The sequence below is a fragment of the Dermacentor variabilis genome, chromosome 5, assembly GCF_050947875.1.
Source record: "Dermacentor variabilis isolate Ectoservices chromosome 5, ASM5094787v1, whole genome shotgun sequence".
In the NCBI taxonomy this organism is placed as follows: domain Eukaryota; kingdom Metazoa; phylum Arthropoda; class Arachnida; order Ixodida; family Ixodidae; genus Dermacentor; species Dermacentor variabilis.
This window is the reverse complement of record NC_134572.1, coordinates 47,481,427-47,504,016: the sequence shown is the minus strand read 5'-3', so window position 1 is coordinate 47,504,016 and position 22,590 is coordinate 47,481,427. Positions and strand designations below refer to the sequence as shown.

The window sequence follows — 22,590 nt, the reverse complement described above, 5'->3', positions numbered from 1 at the left end:
CAGCGCAGTCGTGTACGGCAGTGAACTATAGGGGCTGTGGTGAAAGTCGAATACTTGTACATCTCTGAAATTTTCTAAGTTTATAATACGTATTGAATACTCTTTCGTGAATTCTGAATCATAACATTAGCAAAGGAATAGATGTATCTCATTTGAGTGTAGCAAAATTAGGGGTTCCTTCTGTTCTATAAGCTATGTCTTAACTTCTTAAGGTGCAGAAGACTTAGCAGTTCTTTCTTGCATAACTATTCAGTCTTTTATTTAAGTGTAGGAGATGTTTTTCAGCGTTCTTCCTATGGCTGGATCATTATTTAAAACAATGTGCAACCTAAAATACAGCACTGCGATATTGAGCGTTCGCTTAGCTGCTGTCATATTTGACTAAGGGGGTGAAGGACTCCTCGAGCCGTCATTTGAACGGCTTTTTCCCTCTGTCTCCTGTGACACTGTACTGCGACGACGCAAATAAAGCAAGCAGTGGATCAAATATTACTGCACTCTAGCTATGCGCATTTGTATCGAAAAGTATTGGAACTGAGACACCGACAAAAGTTTTCAAAGCAATGCAGAAACAAACTGGGTAATGGACGCTTTGTTTTCGGTGCCACATCGAAACCTGACACGGCAATCCGGGAGTTTAACTTGCAGTCGGTCGTTTAGCGTCTCTGTCAGTCTACTACTGTAGCAGTATTTGTGTTTTCCTTGCAAAGAAGCCTTTTAGGACGTGTCTACGGTAGACAGGTCCTTCAGCAGCATTCTTTTGTTGTTGTTCTCTTACACGACTGATCTCTTTTCGGCAACAATTTTTTTGCGTTTTGGAAAGGCTAGACACACAATAGTCGTCACTTTTAGAAAAACTTGCTTGCAGCCAGGATATAGAGTTATTGAGAGGCTATTCGGGCAGTTTTGCAATGGCGAGTAGTGATCATGTGTTTAAACTCTGGAAATGATCCTTTGTGGCTGATAGCTGTCTTTTATTTATTTCTTAATTTTATTTTTTGCACTACATGACCAATATACAGCGTTGTATTTAATTATACCAAAGTAAATATTTGTGCTGTAAATATGCACGTGTGCGTTTGACTATTCGCTTTTCAATTCGATATTCGATACGTAATATTCGTATATGATTCGCATTTGAAAAAGTTTATATTCGCCCGTCTCCAGAAAATTTGCACGCATAGAGTGAAGCCAGGTGAGGCAAGACGGGGTGGAGGGGGTGAGGGTTAATTGCAGATCGCACAAGCGTTCTTTCTGCAATGGATATAAAATAGCCTAAAATTGGTGATGTTGACGAGCTCAACCATGAAAAATAGTGCTATCTCACCTGCAACCCGCATGACGTGGAGATGTTCCCCGCTAATTCTTGCATCTAGTAGTTGCCTACCTAGCTTCTTGAACATATCTTTTCAAGCCTGCAGAGAGCAATCAAGAATACGTTTTGTGTATTTACGTTTCAACTTTATTAACGGAGATTCTGTCAATTTTCTCACTTCCATGTTAGTCTGTTTACGCTGTAGCAAAATAACGGGCTGCTGCATTGTGAAGTCGAGCTTCCGTGAGCCAGCCAGGAGCACGATCGTGTCAATGCACGTGCCTCGATGCTCTGAGCACCACGTGCTCATTATTGAGCGCCGTTTAGAGCACATGAGTCTGTCTGTGTCAGTCTGTACACCTGTGCCACTCTAACTTGATATAGATAACAGACGTTGGTGAGGACAGCTGTGTGAACATATTGCACTATACCGTATATGTACGGCAATGTATTACCGATACATTTCTTATTGAGAGAATTAGAAAATGTCACCGGCTGGTTGATGATATGCCTAAAAATGTTACCCTTTTGAAAGCGCTCTACTCAACTGTAGAGCCGCGAATAACTGTCAATTTCGCATATAACTTTTGCTTCAATTGTGTAACACAAGTGTACCAATGTTAAGGCGTAAAGATGTTCTTGGACACTTTAAGAAATTAAATAAATAAATAAATAAATATGGTCGATCAGGCCACTACAGCCAGTATTCGCAAAGCTTATCACACACTCAGCCGTGTTCTTCCAGGCAGTGTTCTCACGGTAATCACAAATTATGGCCATTCGACAAATGGCATTTCCGTAAGAAATCCTTTGTGAACTATAGCCTACGTTCCCTGAGTATACTCACCAACTTTACAGGTTAGGGTTTGCCTAATGCTAAACCCTGAAAAGGACTTGCCTAGCCCTTTATTTCAAATCCATTTATTGATCGCAGCAAGGAGGTAACACTAACTCTGCCCTGAGGCACTGCTCACGCGCTGCTACAAACTTGAGAACCGCTCATAAGTGTGGTACAAAGGGAGCTGTAGTTCTATTCTGTGTGCGTTCCTGCGAGGTTACGGTCAGGCTGATTCATTCGTTTTGCACCTGTCTTTTTTGCAATTCATAGGACTCGCATTTTTATACTTGTCCCTCTCTATATACAGATGTGTCTTCTTGCTTGGTACACTCGTGCGAGCATTCAACATGTGTCGACGATGACGGTTCCAGCGAGGCTTGGTGCGAATATGATAACGGCACTCACATTCAAGGTCTGTGTCAGCGCATACTGTTGCTCTTGCTTGAGTTCACCGCTGAAATGAGCCATGCTTGCCCACAACTCTGTACGGCTTGAGTACCGCGTTTAGACGTGAGACCTGGATGCGCTCTTAAATTGGTGCGCTTTCATTTAATAAACCTTATTATTTACTTTATGCAACCGTCGCACACAACCTATAATCATATTACACTCCATGGCTACTGATCTCCGAATTCTCTGATGCTATGAAAACACAAAATACTAGCCGGAACACTGTGGAAATGTTGTGACCCACCCTAAGATGCCAAGTCAAAGACTTTTATATTCTTGCAAGTCATCGCACAACACTGGGTCAAGGTTAGGATTGATACTGACAGATAGACAAACCCTTTATTGTTGGGCACTCTTCTACAACAATGGGTGTACAAACATGTCCAAACCTATACTAATTCGACGTCCGCATCATTATATTCTATGTTCAGGTCCTAATGTTCATATTAATAATACCCTTGTTACAATCTTAATGTTAGCGCGAAATGAATTGCTCTACGAAAAAAAAATGGCTTAACCGCGTCCTTCTTTCCGTCATAAAGGTTGTGCTGCGGAAAAAAATTTGCTTGCCTATTGGCGTCCATAATGCCGGCCAGCGAGTTTCGAACCAGCCTCTATCGTACACTCAATTTGTTATTGGAAATTACTCGTTTTCGCTTTTCTGCGTCACTTAATTAGTTTCGTCGGCAACACAGCGCTTATGCATTGCAATGTTTCATTCGTTATTCTTTTCAGCAGACCCGACGCTTGCGAAAGATTGCACTGACAGCGGCGGTCAACTAGAACAAAGCAATAGTGAGATCAGCTTCACCTGCATATGCCCTCACGGAGCACAACTTGTGAATGGATCTTGTCACCGTAAGTGCCGCTTTTTGAATGAGTGCTGGGCGGAATGACTGACTGCTGTTGACAGGCGCTGAAATCACCCTACACGCATTTTCACAGCATCATGAATCGGGAAAACAATAACATTCTTTGACCGGATATTCTTGTTTAGAAGCCAGTAATTGAGAAACGTAGCAACGTTTATTGGAAAGTATTGGAATAACAGGTATTCGAGATCTATGTGACACGCGCTCCTTCTGTGGTATTTCCTTCTTTTCTGTTTTGCGGTGGCCAGGGAAGCGCGCCATCTGGTCATGTGTGCTGCTTTAAGCTAGGGAAATTGCACGCCCTTAGCGTTCTTGCAGGTAAATCTGCGTTTGAAACGATATTGTGAGTGGCTGTCCACTGAAGCCTGAAGCTCCTATATTTCACGAAAATATTCTTATGCACAGAACAATTAAGCATTTTTTTTTTCAATTTCAGAAGCTGTTTACCAAGAGCTCATAAAACGGGGATTTTAAGTTTTCCTAACACGTCGATCTCTCTATGCCTGAAATATCTTGGTCGAACATAATCAGTTAAGAGTTACTTTAAAGCGACCGACCTATCTCTGCGAGCTGGCCAACATCCTAAAAACCTGATTAAGCTGGTTGTCACCTCACCTTTGTTTTTGCTGTTGTTCTAAATACAACAAGCTCATTCGCGCTTTAATGCTACTCACAACCTTGATGATGTCGGCTACTGCTGTTTCACAGTTTCAAGCTTCTTTTTACTATGAGTTATTTCTTAAATTTTATTGAGCGATTCAACTTGCATCTCTCGCTTCCTGTTTACTTAGCGGCACTCCTCGTGGAGTGCTATTTGCGGTAATCAGTAGTTAAGAGAGCCTCTGGAAATACTAGCACTAGCGAGCTTTACGTGCGATAGGTTTAATAATTTACAACACATTCGTGCAAATGTGATTTTTTTGCGTTGAAGCTGTAATGACAAAATTGACTGGAAAAACAGAATTAGTGCACCTGATTTAGTAAGATCTGTTGCGAATCATGTTTTATTGAAAAACTTGATATATCTATTCGCCAGCTAATGGCACTGCTCTACCGAATGTTAGGTGTTGCTTACATAAACAACTGACCGTGGAAAGAATAAGCAGAAATTCAGGTAGTATTACTAATCACCCTGCATGCCAAAGCTTCAGTGCCGCATTACTGTTCCTCCCTAAGTTCTCACAATATGCAACGTGTCCAGTTAAAAAATTAGAAAAAGACTGTTTGAAGCTCAGCCACACTTAAATTTGTGGGCGGACTCCTTGCACACAGCCGTAGTTGCGACAAGACTGTGCAATACTTAACGCATTTTTCTTTCTTCAAAGCAATCATGCATCTACGTCCCGTCGTAGATAAACTACATTCCCCAAAGCGTGCTGTCATTTCTCGCGCTACGAATACGATAGCTGTGTTGCTAATTTTGTGTCAGTTTTATGACCACCATTGCCAAAGCTATATGTTTGATCACGGTCTTCAAGCTTTCTCTTACTATACATTTCAGCGAACAGAAACTGCACCCAGGAAGAAATTAATAAGTGCGCAGAAAGAGGGCGTCAATGCGTTCTGCCAGATGCGGAAGCGCTGTGCACGTGTCCAGAAAACGCAGTCGAGCTCGCAGACCGGTGCTCTGGTACGTCAGAAAAAACATTTATATTGATATCGCCTGTGTGTCTCTATACTCGTAGTTAAATACTCTTTCCAGAGATGTTACCCCTGCGTAAGACAACGGCGCTTTTAATAAATGGGTCACGTTCTCGCAAACAACGCAGTCAGTTTGGTCGGGATGGTACAGTCGCTTTGGTTCCTTTTTTTTTTTTTGCTACCGGTACAGCCACAAGTTCATTTATCAGGCTACAGAAAATGTTAATATACCGCTGCACAGTGCACAGGCGTTGTGCATCGACACAGCTGTCAAGAAAATATAAAAACGAGCTCATCGTTCAGGGTGCGCTTCGTCACGGGAAGCCATTCATTAAAGTTTTTCAATGAATAGGCGTTCAACTGTCGCATTTCGCGGGAGGCTAACCAGCTGACGCGTGTCGCCTAAGTTACGCAACGCATTTGGGCAACTGTTTTACAACTAGGCTGCCGACGCAAAGCTGATCACCGACCTTTATATTGTGCCGAGGCTATTTGCTAAGCTCGCTAATGCGTATACCTTGGGCAGTGTACATAGGGTATAGAAAAGACAATTTGCAGACCGGGAAAGAAAGAAAAGCTTTCAATAACGTATTCCACGATGAAAGAACGCTGCACATTTGATTGTATACGTTACCAGGAGCTCATTCAGTTCACCAACATCATGCTTGCTTCTTGTTAACTGTTCCCATAACTAAGCCTCTCTTCACACAGACGAAATTGTGAGTAATTCTGCGTTACAATTGTTAGAACCACTGTAGCAGTATTACAGTTGACGTACATATAGCGTGGTGTTCGGCCTATGCGAGTACTGTTTCGCATTTATGGCGCCTCTTAAGCCATAAATTCAAGATCTTCCGTGTTCAACAATTAAATACATTTCTTATAAATCGTTTGTTACTATAATTGGCAGTTGCTAACTGAGCGCGTGGAATTTCAGAAAAATGCTCACCCGAAAAAGACCGTGAATGCAGCACACCGCTCAGTTGGTGCACTGTGCAGAGTGGAAAAGAGACGTGCGTGTGCCTTCCTCTACTCCAATGGAACTCTAGTCTCGGTCATTGCGTACCAGGTGGGTGTAGCTGTAATTGGCACAGTGTATTGCAGATATCTGCTTGTCACTCATAAAATATATCGTGAGGAGAATCATGTAGTGAAGCCAAGGTAGATTCTCGGAGCTATTCTACCAACTGATCATCGCCATTACAATTTCGTTAGCGATCGCAGTACCGATAATTGCGAGCTGCAGAGTGTTACAGGCGAGGACAAAAAGATATATAAAACATGGCATTAGAAATAATTGTCAATATTGGTATAGCTTAACAGTGCCTCGGGCAGTACTGAGGCGTCACGAAATTTATTGACATTCACAGTTAAATTATGCCTTCTAATTTCGCGCGAGTTGCAGTGAAATTTTAAGGTGAATTTTAAGGTGAATATTAAAAAAGGAGAAAGTGAGTTTTTTTGTCGATTCGCGTCGGTATTCGTAATGCAGCAGTTGCAGAGTTTGGTATAATCCTTCGTACCAGCACTGTGACCTAAACTGCCCAGGTTCCATTGTATGGACGCCTGTGCACATTCTAAGCTTCGTGCAGCTTCGGCAACTGTAACTCCATCACAAACCACCCATATCATTCCAGCAGGCTGCACTTTTCTGACGCAAACCTTACGTGCATTTGCTAAGACGTGAATTTTCGGTCACCGATTGAACTTTCATTGCTTTCAAAGAACTTTACGCGCAGCTCTTTCGAGGAAAAGAAATAGGGTTTTCCTGCAGAGTTTAGGTAATGTAATAGTGATAGTGATAAATGACGATCGTTCTTCTTTCTTTAGAGGCGGCATTCAAACTCACTGTAAACTTCGAAGTGCAGCCAGAAGAATCCCAACACAGCGAAACGTTGGTACACTGCAACGACGCAACGTGGGAGGCAAATGCCCTCGACGCTGTAAGTTTTGATTTTAGTTTGGGACATTTCGCTATGACAGCGAATTCATTGAAAAAAATTCTGTTATCAGCTGTTGAAGATCTAACCGCATAATGTTTTTTTAATTATATTATATTTAGCAGATGATGTCGCGTTAATTGGCGCCGGAAAGTCCTTTTCACATAGAGGATTAAAAAGAATATATCATAATAAAAACAATGAAATCATAATAACACAAAGTCCAGTCACACAGGTGCACCAAAGTAAAAAAAAAGTCCGGTCACGTAACTAGAGCGAAATTACGGCACACGAGGAATCACGGATTAGATTCATATGAAGGTACATAACACCAGGCATTGGATTGGCCATAGTCGTGTAAAAAAAAACATAGAACGCGCTTATCCCATTTAAACACCCTATTCAATAGTTTCCGGGAATATATCTCGCTCCTAGAAATCTTTGAAGGGCCAGTAACGCTCGTCCTTGCAATGAGTGTGTTGGCCAGGGACCTAAGATCTTCCTGAGGTTGAAGGGCCTGCGACCTAATGTCACCAAATCACGTGCTAAGCGCTGTCCCTGTGTGTCGTGTCGCGGACATTCTAACAGAAGATGCTGTACCTGCTCAGCCGCGTGGCCACAAGTGCATTCCGGATTATCAGCCCTTGAAATTTTATGCAGAAAGTGTTTTGTGTGCGCGGTAACCAGGCGCAGACGTCTCAAATTTGTAAACAGATTGCACGCATACATTGTCATTACTGTTCAAATAGCTCTGTTCAGCCGCTGTATATGTGCACAGGGAATCTGTTCTCCGTTCCTTTTCATTACCCCTTCCACTTTCCTTTTTGCTCGTTCTGAGTGGCGCTACAAGCCTAAAAAGTCATGACATACCAACTCGCCCAAACTTCCACGCTCTTACTTTTCCCGTGTGTGCAAAACGTTCTTACGTTTGAGCGCTTTGAACTTACGCAAAAAGCGATCGGCAGGATAACCATACATTGGACGCGGCGATGGCCTGTCGAGGACTGCACTTACGACAGTGTTTTGTGAGGGTAAGCACAACTCACAAAGCAATTCGTGCCCTGCAGCGGTTGTAAAAACGGGAACCAGAAAATCAGTTTACTGAAGAAATTGTTATCTAATGCACCCGGTCGATGAGAAACAAATGTCACAAACGCAAAATGTTGTGTATTTTTTCCCTGGACTAGTATTCAGAGAACAGTTGGCATGCTAGAGTGTTTCCTAAGAGCAGGGGTGCCTCCCAGTCGGTACAGCGAATATTAGCTAAGACTGCTGCCCAATGACATTTCTTAAGAATGAGAAGCGTTGCCGGTTTGCTTCAGGCTTGCTGGTGGCCCTTCGTATCCACAAGAAAATTTGTTTCATTTATTTTTTTTTTCAGATGAAAATTTTGTACGGTAATACGCTAACGAAAGTTGCAGTTCTGGAATGTGGGTAAGTTCACACGCATTTCTGCAATTAACTAAAATAGCAGATACGGCCCATCCAAAAGCTTAATGCTTTGGTTGTTCAGAATTCAGCGGACATCCTCATAGAGAGAAAAGAAGGCACTTTTTCTTTTATTGATAAATATTTTGCAAATCACCGGACTGTGCACGGTAACGCAGGAAAAATGAAAGCTTCCGCAGGTGCTATGAAGCTTATATTCTGACTATTTGCGATGTTAAAAAAGACGCTGTTTCGCCCGAAAGGTGAAGCATCGATTGCGATAGCAAATTATTGGACAGCTACACGAAGTAAGGATAGCAGATTTATCGGCCTTATAAAGTTGTAAACATTTACTCACTAACTAAATTACCAAGCATGGTGCCACGCGCGCACACGCAAATACGAACACATCTCACTCCACAACCGCGGACACTCGCTGTAAGGACGCCGGCGGAAGGAAGCGCGGCAGCAGCAGCGAGTGAATTGCCTTTCGTGCTGCCTCCCGCTTCAACGCGAACTAAGCTGCGAGAACACAGCGCACACTAAGCTATCAGCCCTTGGCGTGTCTAGACTCTTTACCCACCACAGACAGCCACCGCCCTCAGCTCACACTCACACGGCTTCACTCGTACCTAAGCACACGGCGCGTTGCTGTGATGCTATGATGTCATCGCACTTGGACTTTGTATGGAACATCACGGCGATGGCGACGATGGCGGCGGATATGCGCGTGGAGTGTCCATATAATTTCTATCGCAATAAAGTATAACCTGGCTCGGCATCTCTCGTTTCATCTCTTTTTTCTTCAAGCACCTTTCTAACTTGGCATATGACCCTTTTTTGAGACCTTGGCCGCACTGCACCAGCTATATAACTACATATTTAGTCGAAATTAGTAGCATATGGAACTCAAAAACTACCATCTTGGTTTCGTATATAAACATGCGTGCAGTGAATATAGTTCAGTTGCGTAGCTGAAATATGGCGCCTGAGCGTGGCATAGACACTAAGGCACACTGAGCAACCCACCCAACAATACCAGATAATTTGATTATGACAGAGTCAAGCAATCAATGTAAATGTGACAGCTAGTATTGTAGCAGTTGTGAATGGACTAAAGAACAGAATGAAGAAACGTGTTGTAAAGAAATATTTCTCTGGCTCATGAACCTAGGTACTGGCGTTGCAGTTGAAAGAACTTCCTATTGTAGCGCCGTTGGCACAGGCCTTTATCAGTTGAGCTGAATCAAGTCATATTTCTATCTTCATAATCAGAAAAGCTAAAGCATTTAGAGTGGCCGGCATGGAAGACCAGTTAACTCAGATCAAAGGCGTATAAACTTTGCAGCAAAGCTTCGGTGCAAGTTAAGAAAGAATGCGAGAAACTTACGTAGGGAGACCACTTCCCCGTCCACTAAAACTGTTTCAGTGAGCCAAAGTAAGGGGCTCGTAAAAATTACGGATGACAAGCGTTCCACTTAGTGTATCACAATGTGATACTCCACTCAGATGTGCCTTTTACTTATTAACTAACGGAGCCTCATGGAGCCCCATGTTCATTACATATGGTTACCAAGAGAGAGAGAGAGAGAGAAAGCAGGAGCAGGAAAGGTATACGGTGCATCCTAAACATATGTTGAAAAATATATGTGAACCTTCGGAGTTTCCTCGACTTTCTTTTATGTGTTGAAATTTGAGCGCTACCTGTGCTCTGCTATTTTCATTAATAGAATATGTTGCTGTGCTAGATGGTTCATTCTTGCCTGAATAATAAGCGCAATCTTTAGATGGGGCAGTGACATGTCAGTCTCATCGTTTCTTCTAAAGCATACCGGCCAAACTAATATTTCTAAAATTCTAAATGCGACTTCTAAAATTCGTAAAAATACCACAGACACAATCCCGTGGTGGAGAGGGCGGAAGGTTACTACCAATTTACTCTATTTTCTTTCTTTCTTTCTTTCTTTTTTTTGCCCCGAACGCGCAACTCTTTGCGGGATACACAAGTAATTTGTCACTAGTGACTTTCACAGCCACTTTGATTTTGCCCACAACGGGAATTTGCATGAATAAAACTGTTCAAAACAAGGATGCCTCTCGTGTCCTTTCACCATCAGATTTCCGAGAATATTTTAGGAGACGGACGGGCGAAACTTGTTCACGAACATAATTTTTCATAAAATTTGAAGCATCATTAGTAAAATCGTTGTACGCGCCCAGGAGGAATAAACTTTTATTGTAGAACCAGCACTTTATGATGGCCGGGCCTAAGCCTCCCACGAAGGGACGTCGAGGGCTTGCCTCACCGCCGCCTCGCGGGCGTGCTGGGTCGCCCAGGTTTGGTCGTCGAGGGCGGAGCTCCGTACAAATTTGTACGCGCCCAAATTTGTAAATTTTACGATAAATTCGAGAGTTCGCAGTTGTGGCGTAAAGCTTGCGCTTATTATTCGAGCAAGGTCCTGTTCAAGTCTGTGGGAAAGGCAGGATGGCAATGCCAAAATCCTTCAGTCTTTCCCTTCGATGAAATGCCAAAATACCTTTCAATATTGCCCATGCAGGTTCTTTTTATATCTTTTTCTTTTCATGCTGTCTACCAAGGACGAGTGTGACCATGGAGCTCACGTTTTCGGAAAAGCCGAATCCAGCAGTGCTTCTAAGGATTCACCTTTGCGAAATAAGAAGCGGAAGCACCGGATGTATTTTCCAGCCTAAATTACGTATCGTAAAAGGAAGCGTTTCAGGTAACAGATTGCTCGTATAACATTGTTGAATGCCCATATGTTAACAGCATGTTTCTCAGCTCAAAATGGCATCACTATCCCGTTGAAATAAAGATCTGGAAATACAGCGGTAAATAATTATGAAAGAGCATAAGAAACGGCAGAAAAGTGAAGCCTAATCAATATCCAAAATGGTATTTCTTCACACCCTTTGTCGGATAACTGCGTTGCCAGGAAGCACCACGAATTTTCAACACAGAGACCAGTATTTTGCGCTGGCTGCTTTGAAAGCAAAGCGGGGGGGGGGGGGGGGGGGGGTACCAGTCGAGAAGACACCGTAATAATTGACATTCCCACTTTCACACCCAGCAAGCACAACTACAGGTTTGACAATGATGTTACTTCTAACGAAAAAAAAAGGATGTTGTATATGTCAGAATAAAGCTATGACATGCCTGTTTCGAAGTATTTGTAAAGACTAAAAAAAACATGGTTGCGCCCTTCTAAAGGTCGGTGATCGAACGCACCCTTCCTCGCTTTGTCATGAACTTACTGGTAAAATAAAAAGCTAACTCATCAAGCTCTGCTGTAAGTTAGCGAAATCAGTAACACAGGCTTCCAAAATTATTAGAATATTTAATGTGGCAGTACACTGATCTTACGGCCGTGCGTTAGTATGGTGCATTCCATTTCCCAAAGGATGTAAACGTGCTTAATTGTGGTGACAAAAAATTAAACATCCGTTGCGCCGAAAACATTTAATTAGAAGCAATTACATATCGCAGTTTCATTATAGAGAAACATACGGTTTGACCAATTTTATATTCTGCGTTTGTCGTTGCTTTCAATGTATCTTAAGAGCTTTTCGCTTTTGATACAAGAACGCTGCGTGGCGAGATGTTTGCATAGACTGTTTACAAGATAATTACAAATGCTGAGATGCGAATGCGTATGTTATCTTTATTATGATAAGCCCAGCCTCAAGAGTATAATTACAATCGAAGCGCGAACTTTCTAACACTCTTTAGCAATATGTTACTAATCTTTAAAGGAGGAATTTGTATTCATGGTTCACCTTCCCGAGCTTATAGCCCAACTTGCTTACCTTGCGCGCTTTTTAGACGCAGTTCTGCCTCTGGCTAACCTCCCTGCAGTTCTATGCATCCCTTTCCCTCCCTCTGTCTTTTGATTGACTTCATCAATGTAAGTGCGTAAATTTAAAACAGTGTTGTTTAGGGTTTTACGCTTGAAATCTGCAGATCCAGTTCCTGTTGACCTATGTGTCACATACTTCCGAGACGTCCACAACATCGCGGGTGGTTCCTTCTACTGCACTGACGAAGGAAATGGACGCTATACGCTTCGCTGTGCCGGTGGAAACGTCACGAACAGAATTGTCCAGGGCGAACTCGAAGTTCAGCAGTGCCAAGGCAAGCGTACTAATCCCAAATTCCTGTCTTCAAAGTGTTACGCCGTTTCCATAACAGCGAACAGTTTATCGTAGCGAAGCTATGCACTTCGTTAGTTGATGGCCGTCAGACACCGCGCCTACCCTTTGCATTGCTACTACGTAAATATTTTGAAGCTGTCTGCCATATTTCAGTGTCGATAATTAGATTTTAAAATTCTGGGTTTTTTATTTCTGTATATTGATTTGTGCTACCCTTAAGCATGGTATAGTCTTATTTCATGCTTTCATGCTAAGACTCCTAGCGAATATGTATGTATATAACTGTTTTGTGTTACTAATTCATTAAAGAATTAGGTAGCCACACCAGTCTATCATACCGGACATGCAGATAACGGACAATGCAGGTAACTAGGGCCCTAAAGCTCGAACTGTTCTCGCGTTTTTTTTTTTTTTTTTAGGCACGCAAGTTGCTGAAGAAGGTGCAACTGCAGCATCGAATTACAAAGCTACCCTTGTTTGGAGTTTGGTATCCATTGCTATCTTAATATTGTTCATCGCGCTCGTCTTCAGGAAGCGCATTTATTACTACAGGTGAGAAAAATCCCCAGACACATTTTTCAGCTAAACCTTCGGCACTTTTTGGTAGGCCAACTACATTGCCGTGTGTGTGCATTTATGTGCACGGCCATTTAGATTCGATGTTCAGCCGTATTTCTACTCGGGCAGCTTCTTCTGCGATGTCCTTCTACCAGATGTATTCGCTGTTTGCACTGGAACGCTCGCTGTGCAATAAGACGAACAAGGATTAAATCAAGTCACAAATATTGGCGAATCAAGCCTCAAAAGTTTGGCGCGCTTTCAGGTTTCACAGTTGCCCTCCTTAAGGTCACGTGTTACGTAGTGAAGCAAAAATACAGGGCACGAGATATTCTCTTCCGCGTTATCAAGTCTACGAGCCTACAAACGTCTCTCATGCGTCTCCCGCACTAGCTCCTCGTTGCTGTGAAGCTGCGGCGAATTTATGTGATTGGAGGCAATTTACTAAGTATGTTCACAGCTTGTTCGTGCGCTTCTACGCATTGCGCTATGTGGCGCCTTGTGTATAGATATGCTCTTACGTGTGCATTACGGGACCTTTATTTCAGAGTTCTCCCGGAAGATATGGAATGTGGCGCTGTGAAGTTTCAAGGCAAGTGGCCTAAATGTTTGAACGAGCTTTAAAGCGCCCAAAGTAACGGCAATGTCTGCTATCGCTAGTATTCTATGTAGTCTTGTCCTCTTTCTCGTAAAAACCAACAACAATTACATTTGCATATCTACTCTATATATTTAGTTGACAGAACCTTTCATAAACAGATCTGATGGATTACATTGGATGAAAAAAATTTAGAGACTACTGTAGAACTAGTCGCGAAGTGATTTTGCCGTTTAAGGGTTAACCTCTTTGAAGCTCATCTTCGTTTTAGTGACGTAATGCTACTGCGCCTATCAAACTTTAACAAGCCAAGTACAATATGGTCTTCTATCATTAGTTGCCCCACACGTTATCTTTGCTGTTTATCTCAGTGGACTCACTAAGTAAACCCCGTCCTCAGTTCATTACCACATCCTATTGATAGATTACGGTGGAACGCGTCGCTTTTGTATCGTTATTGCCGCGACAGAAACTAATCGTATGCGCTTCAAGTAAATCTTCCATTTATCAAAGGTGTAAGCAAAGATAGTTCTAAGGACCAGGACCGCGTACCTTTGCCATTGTAAGACGAACTACTGCGTGAGGCTGTTTCGTGTTTAGGAATTACGATAAACGGCCAGTTTTGTCACACGTGATGTGACGGCCCTGTAAACAGTTGTTTCTGAATTGATCATGTGTTACCAGTATTTGTTTCGCTGAGATACTGATGAACCGTGGTTTGTTCTCCCTTTTTACGCCAGCACAGCGAGACCCGCAACAGACATCGGGGGACCAAGAGGCCACCGCTAACCTTGTAACGCCAAAGGGCAGCGCAAATAGTGTGGCAAAGCAAGGTGCAGAGAATGAAGACGTCGCAGCGACTACGTGACGCCAGTCCAGTATAGGGATGAGACTTTCTTCACTGTGAGGGTTAGAACGTTTGGCTGTGATGTTGAAAGCTGCAGCTGCCATCGTTGTGAATTCATCATCGCGATCTGTGATTTGCGTTGCTCTAGTGAATTGTTCAGTGGTTTATTTATGCTGCCGGAGAAAATTGATGATGGCGTGACTGGGTGCAAAAAAAAAAAAATGATCGACACTTCACAGCTAAAACTTGTGGACACAAGTTTTTGTCAAATTGCATACTACTTGTGCACGTATGTGCCAGTAGTAGGTGACGTACTATGTTTTAGTCGCGAGCGCACGCAATGCGATTGGCCGCTTGTCGTAGGAACGTGTTACTCCGCCCGTTTGGTGGTAAATAGGTAGGACTCTCTGGCGCCTTCAATGTACTATGTATGTCGTATTTTGCAAGGTAAAGGCACGAGCCTTAATTTTACACCTAATTACAAGACCACGTAAATAATTTATTTGATTCATATGTCACTAAGTAATCATTGGTAGCGGTTGCGCACAGGGAGAGAAGTCTCTCTAGCTTTCGTAGTCTTGCCTGTTATGTACGAAACGGAGTATATATTATCATTAAGAACCGACAAGCACATCTTATCGCACTGGTTGTCTAATTCATGATAGCTATAGGGGAAGCTAGTCAGTTGAGGCAGTAGTTGCCTTTTTTGCAAAAGATACCTTCAAGAGAGGATGCCGCAGGCATTGTTTAGTCATGTTCTCTAAAAATGAAACATTCCAGCTAGTCACTGTTCTGGCACGCCGCACTAGTGTCATCTACCCTGTCCTTGTCAACGCTGGACGAACGCTACATTTTTTTTCTTTTCGTGTCAGCTGTATACTGCAAGATGTTCCACTGATATAAATATTCTTGTAAAATCTCTTCAATTTCATCAAAAATATTTCTTATACACCGGAAATATCGATTCAGACGGTATTGAAAATGACATACATGAACACTTCGTAAGCGAAATGTTCATTTTTTCCCCTACCGTATGGTATTCTTCCCCGTCGAATAAAAAAGAAACATTCCATATGGGCCAAGCAAGCAGGCGATTGATTTCAAAGAGCAAAAGTTGTAATGGGCCGTCATATTCAGTAATCGCGATTTTCTTCACATGCGTAATTTTTCGTGTTCTGCATTTTGGGGTGAGAAATGAACAGTATTATTATTATTATTATTATTATTTAGTCAGTATGCCGACAATACGGTAATATTAACAAAGTATATAAATTATGAAAAGACTGTGGGCCCCGTGCAATATGCAATACATAATGTAATGCACTCGTTTGCGAAAAATTGTACTAATGTAACTATCAGGAAGGCACAGTTAGTACGTTTTAGAAATCCCTTAAAGACCATAGCAATAAGCATTCCAGTATTCTTCTATGACCAGCACTGCGTTTCATGTACATGTACCCTTGTTTAGTACGTAGACTGTGTGAGATATCTACGTTTATTTATTGATAGCAGCGTGTCCTGACAGCATCATCTAGCCTATCTGTATGGCAAACTTAGGAGTGTCGCTTGGTTGCTTTTTAATACAAATGGTTTCACGCCATTATCGGTAAATAAAACCAAAGTGCATGTCCTCGCGTACAGCATATTACGATACGGAATCACCGTATTCGCTTTCTGCGCATTGCGATGGCAAACAAATATTGACAGTTTATCAAAAAAATATATTGAAAAGTGTTGCGTATGGTTGTGGCCAGGTGTCCGATGACAATTTATTTTCAGCGTTAAGTTCTCCTTCATTTCAGTCGTTATTTAAGCAAACTTGTTTTTCTTCATTTTTGGAACGACCAATTCAGAGAGAAATATGTAGCCCCTCGACTTTTGAGGGACATCGAGCTTTTCAATGTGCCTCGTTCATCAACTAGGTATGGTGAGGCACGACGATGTGTCTATGTGCCAAAAAAATCTTCAATGATCTACTTGACGAATTTTTCTCGGTTCAGTCAAAAAATGTTTTAAAGAAAATGTCATCTGCCATTCGAGTTTTCCGTTTTGTGTGGGTATGTGTTTATTTGATGTAATTTGCTTGTCTTAACCTTTATATCTATATAAGCATGAAAACATGCTCACTACGTCGGCATGTCATTAAATTTTGTTTTTGTTCTATATAAGCATTAAAAAATGTTCACTACGTCGGAATAACATGCATTTAATTTTTGTTTTTGTTCTTTATAAGCGTGAATGTATGTTCAGGCTACATTGGAATAACATGTATCTGATTTTCTTTTTATTTGCACAATGTTTTGTCGGCACTAAGGTAACGCCTGTATGTACAACGCTGACCTGATCGCTGTTGCCGGCGCTGCCGGGCCTAGTCACACAAACCATTGATGCTTCGACAGGCCCGCCTACTATGTATTTGTTCTTGTGGTCCATAAATAAAATATTATTATTATTATTATTATTATTATTATTATTATTATTATTATTATTATTATTATTATTATAATTATTATTATTATTATTATTATTATTATTAGAAATCCACTTCAAACAACTGTTACAACTTTACTGCTGTTCATGCACTGTCCTAATTGCCAATCGGGTCAGCGTGCCCCCAAGGAATATGTAAACTCCATTAACTCCCTTGGTGTCTTCTTTGACATTGACCTCTCATGGAATGATCGCATGACATATTTGCGACAGGCTGAGAAGTGTTTCTATCGCTTCCTTTTAACATTTAATCCGTTGTTCTGATGGCTGTAAAAATCACTATCACGCACGCCTTAGGATACAGTGTGTTACGTTACGGCATTGCATTGTTCGGATTTGATCTTGTCGATGGCATTGTCATATTGACAGAATTCTAAAGCGCATGTTGAAGTCCGCTGCCTATAACTCTTCCTCGGTGAACAATGTGAACTTTTTTATACGTCTGGGTCTTCTTTCATTTAAAACTTTGTTCACTCAAACGGTTCTGGTAACACATTTTTGGAACCCCGATTTCGAACAGCAATATATTGCTCCCTGCGCCCTACGGAAAACATTGCATTTTATACTACCGTTCTGCAACCAAGATTTGGTAAAGCTAGTAGGTATGCCTATGTCCCATGAATGTTTAACGACCTACCTGATCATACATTTACTGCAACCACGAAACGAAACTTGAAAAAAAATTGTTAAAGGCACTTTAAGATATGTATAATACTAAATAATGTCCTCTTTTTCTCGTTTTTTGTATTTCTGTTGTCATTGATTTCAGCTGAGTTTCTGTTTCATTTTGTTGTGATGAGTTTCACCTTCTTTTCGTTGTGTACATGTTGCCATTTTCTCTTTGTTTGCCGACGTGCCGGGCCAAGTCACGCAAGCCCCTTCCTTGGCTTTCACGGGCCTGCCTTCTGATGTACGAAGATTTTAAGATGGCAACAGTTGTTGTTGTCGTCGTCGTTGTCGTTGTTGTTGTCGTCGTCGTCGTCGTCGTTGTTGTTGTTGTTGTTTTCACAACATATTGTTACGAGCTCTCGTAACAGAGGGCAGAAGGAGCGCAAATGACTATGGAGACGGAGAGTAGAGCAGGAGGACGACGTTCGGTAGGCTTCGTTTGTACCGATCTCGAAAAATTCCAGCCGTTCCTACTGATCTCCCTTGCATTTGTAAGTAAACGCTTCGCGCGTAACATTTGGTGCAGCTGCAGGGTAGCTCCAACTACCGACAACAGAGCCGTCAGCACAAGACTTTCGGAAGCCGCCACCTTGCCAAACATCTGCCATCAGCCACCATCATGCTTAGAGACGAAGATGCTCCCAGTACTGCATCGGCAGGTCCAGCCCCGATTCAGCACCACCGAGAGCCACGCACGTCCTACGCAAAGGCAGGATAATATTGTCCTTTACTGTGAAGGACTGACTCATTCCAAATAAACATGGAATTCTCACAGGCCGCTCCACTATCACACATATCGCAAGTTTCACGAGAGAGATCTCCGCGGCGGTACTTCAAAGGGGGCAAGTTGACATCGTTTACTGTGACCTGAGCGAAGTCTTTGATTTAGTATGGCACTCACTGCTTCTGTTCAAGCTTATGCAGTGTGATGTTGACTCGTCAGCTGTCAATCCCTTGCGCAGTTATCTTCTTGATAGATCATATTTTGTTAACGTCATTGTCCAAGCACCTTCTTTTTGCATGGTAACTCGCGGCATCCTCTAAGGATCAGTATTAGGACCACTCCTTCCTTAAAATTTTTTATCAGTGGCGTTCAGACCGTTATGCGGAACTATTCTTTCGTTCTATATACCGATGACATCAAAATCTTAAAGAAAATTCACACTCTTGATGACTGTCGCGCCCTACAGTCCGACATGCTCGCCTTTTCTAAATGTTACAATGATAATAACCTCTCCTTGAATGCAGCTAAGACCAAAGTGATGACACACACGCAAAACAGCAAGCATTTCTTTTTTTTATTCTGTAGATTCTGTTCCGTTGTGTAATGTCTGTGAAATCAATGTTATTGGTGTACTTTTTAATACGTCGTTGCATTTTTCTGTTCACACTAAGCGCGTTGCTATGCGGAGTATGCGCTCTCTTGGCTCTGTTTGCAGACTATAGGGGGAATTCAAGTCTCCTACACGTTTCCGCAAGTTATACACAACTATCTGTCTTCCTCAACTTGAATATGTGTCGGTCGTCTGGAATGGCTTTTCCAGATCCAACAGTGGCATTATAGATCGGGTCCAGAAAAAGTTTCTAAGCATATATCATCACCGCTTTACAAACGTTGGACCCTGTTCTAACACTATTGGATTATTGTCATTGCCTTTACTTTGATCGAGACGTAATCGCGCTGATCTTGTTTCTCTTCGAAATCCCATCACGGTATCCTCACCTGTCCCGAACTCCTCAGTTCTATCACGCTTCGTATTCCGCGCGAGATCACCAGAGAACGTAGAGAGAGAGCAAAAGCTCTTTATTGAAAATGCAGTGTTTAGCCAGCGTATATTCGCCTACATGCTAATCTGCAGGGAATGGGACGAAGGTGAAGAAAGGCCCTAGATGAAGGTGGGCAGAAGAAAAAAGGAAAATAAAATTTTAGAAATGCAGGCCGTGTGATGTTATCAGTAGTAGGGTACGTGTCCGATGTGACGCATGTAGACGGTAAATGCAAAATAAAATCAGTCTTCATGAGACGACGTGCGTGAATTATAGTTTAGAGAGCCCCTACCTGTCATAAACGACACGCAACCTTCCACAGAATACAGTGTCATTATAACGCGCATTATATTCCCCTGTCATGTTTTTGATATTGTGTTTTTGATTTGTATTTTAATGTGTGCTTGCGTGTGCCTGCACTCAGACCTTAGGGTTGTTCTTGGGCACCTCATATAAACATGATTGATTGATTGATTGATTGATTGATTGATTGATTGATTGATTGATTGATTGATTGATTGTAGCAATAGTGGTAGCATGGTGATGGGTTCGCCTCTTTGAAACATTGTGTTCGCTCTTGACCCAGAATTACTGATACAATGAAGTACTACCCGCCGTGGTTGCTCAGTGGCTATGGTGTTGGGCTGCTGAGCACGAGGTCGCGGGATCGAATCCCGGCCACGGCGGCCGCATTTCGATGGGGGCGAAAACACCCGTGTGCTTAGATTTAGGTGCACGTTAAAGAACCCCAGGTGGTCAAAATTTCCGGAGTCCTCCACTACGGCGTGCCTCATAATCAGAAAGTGGTTTTGGCACGTAAAACCCCAAATATTATTATTATTACAATGAAGTACTCTTAATTCTTAACCACAAATGAAAGCGTTCACAGGCAAAAGTGTCTTTCCGTTTGCAATAAAACCTATTGGCTTTTTTCGTTGCTACTTGTAATTTTTCTTCGCATGGTTATCGTTGCGTCTTTTCTATCTTTCTGACAGACAAACATACTACTTCAAGCCCCTATTCGGAGTGCTTTGACATGCGCCGTAATATTGTTCCTAGCGTGTAGTACCAAATTTGTCACACGAACGATACAGTTCAAATACGAAGCTCAGGGACAGCTGAGCTACTGACAATGCAACCAGGGACTACATTTTCTTTTCCTAAGTTACATTTCAACAACAAATAGTAATTCAACTATACTATGCACATTTTAATAGCAGAGTGCATCTGGGAGCACAAAACAAACGGATAGCGTTCATTGAGAATGCCGTCGCAGCTAATTTTAGCCCACTACGTTACGTATCTTCAAACAATAAAAGAGTAGATCACTAGGGCGAATTTTGCTACATCCAAGTACATACCTCAGTCATACCATCTATGCTGACGATATGACCCTCTGGGTGAGCGATGGCAACGATGTACAGGTGGAAAACACCTTACCACGTGCAATAGAAGCAGTTGAACAATACCTCGCAAGACCCGGACTGGCGTGTTCGGCAGAGAAATCTGAGCTCCTCATCGCGACGTGGCCGAGAACCGCGCAACTACGAGGAACGAAACAAACCGCAAATTCCTATATGCCCAGAGACATCAAATCCGATATGTTCAGACACATCAGAGATATGATAACCATCCTCGCAATACCCAATAGTATGCATCCTACCCAGCATCACGATAGACGGGAAAGCAGACCACGCAATATATAGAAGAAATTCGGTAACAGCAAGGACACCATATTTGCAGACGCAGTTAGATACAGACACAAATGCGCCTACACAGCAGCAGTGATAAATTACTAGAGAAAATGCACGACGAGCGCTACATTCAACACGCTACACGCAGAAACCGCAGAGGAAATACCTACTGCGCTAGCCGTAGTAAAAACACAAGCGGGCACAATCATCAATGATTCCCAGACAGCCATACGAAACTTCGCCAACGGTCGAATCTTCCCAGGGGCACTAGGACTCCTAAAATGAGCTAATAAACCACGACGAAAGTGTCGATCTCATCTGGACACCCGTTCACTCATTACCAGACGGTAGCAATGAGGCGGCGCACCGCATGGCTCGAGAGCTTACGGACCGAGCCTCGGTTAGCTCCGCCTCACCGACTGCCGATGAGTGGGAGTGGGAAGATCGAATGACCATATTTCACGAAATTACACAACACAATAAATTGCAGAGGCGCAGATTCCCGCCGCCGCACCCAAAATTAAGTAAAAATCAGAGTGCCGAATGGCGGCAGTTACAGACCAGATCCTATCCGAGTCCAGCTATTATGCACCTAATATACCCAGATTTATACACGACTGACAAGCGCAGACACTGCGACTTGTTACAGTTGGCGTGTAACACCCCGGGCAAAAAAGGATGCTCTACCACCACGCCTCATCGGAACCAAGGGTGGATTCCTAATTTGCTATGATTGTCTCGAGTGGCTGCTGGTCTGGCTGGCGCCCCGCAGTGCTTACAGGCCCCTTTGGGTGTGTGTCGCTTTAGAGGGACCCTTTCCACGAACTGTCAAGCTGTACTGAAGAGCTTCCTAGAACCACTTCACCTGGGAGCATGGATCAGCAGGCCCATCCCCGACCAGGCACCAGGGTTGCCACCTACGGAGGCGGGGCCGTGCAAGCTCGTCGGGGAGGAGCGATCAGCTGCCCATCCACAACCAGACTCAGTGCCTGTCACGTGATGTTGACGTGAGCAAGATTCCGCCTGCGACTTTAGTGGGCCTATTTAAAGGGCCCCGCAATGTACTTTTTCACTTCATTCTCTTCTTCTTATCCTTCACCAACCATTGAATAAACAGTGCAAGTTTCGCCCTAGAAGTCGTCTCGTCCCTGCCTGATCACCATGGTCAACCAGACGGCTGCAGCCTGACGACAACGCCACGCTACCCAGTAGTAGCGTCAAGGGTAGCGTACGCTACCCTGGAGAAAGCAACAGACTCTAGCCACCCTGGACCATATACTATGGGAATGCACCGGTATTAATACACACTAACG

At 42.8% G+C, this 22,590-nt stretch overlaps 1 protein-coding gene across 8 annotated transcripts in view; it reads left to right on the top strand.

Annotated features, from left to right (window-relative positions):
• The window catches only part of LOC142582543 (uncharacterized), a 59,709-nt gene extending 39,185 nt beyond the window's left edge, over positions 1 to 20,524 (top strand). For 5 of the 8 annotated variants that reach the window (XM_075692385.1, XM_075692381.1, XM_075692382.1 and 2 more), the window contains 11 exons: positions 2,461 to 2,565; positions 3,339 to 3,461; positions 4,977 to 5,105; positions 6,054 to 6,185; positions 6,947 to 7,059; positions 8,438 to 8,490; positions 11,083 to 11,225; positions 12,464 to 12,634; positions 13,074 to 13,206; positions 13,761 to 13,804; positions 14,551 to 20,524. In XM_075692385.1, the coding sequence (XP_075548500.1) occupies positions 2,461 to 2,565; positions 3,339 to 3,461; positions 4,977 to 5,105; positions 6,054 to 6,185; positions 6,947 to 7,059; positions 8,438 to 8,490; positions 11,083 to 11,225; positions 12,464 to 12,634; positions 13,074 to 13,206; positions 13,761 to 13,804; positions 14,551 to 14,678 (1,274 nt within the window). In that variant the 3' untranslated portion in view covers positions 14,679 to 20,524. The remainder of the gene's footprint in view (positions 1 to 2,460; positions 2,566 to 3,338; positions 3,462 to 4,976; positions 5,106 to 6,053; positions 6,186 to 6,946; positions 7,060 to 8,437; positions 8,491 to 11,082; positions 11,226 to 12,463; positions 12,635 to 13,073; positions 13,207 to 13,760; positions 13,805 to 14,550) is intronic. The other 3 variants (XM_075692383.1, XM_075692380.1, XM_075692384.1) reach the window with 3 other exon arrangements.
• The last annotated feature ends 2,066 nt before the right edge of the window (positions 20,525 to 22,590 follow it).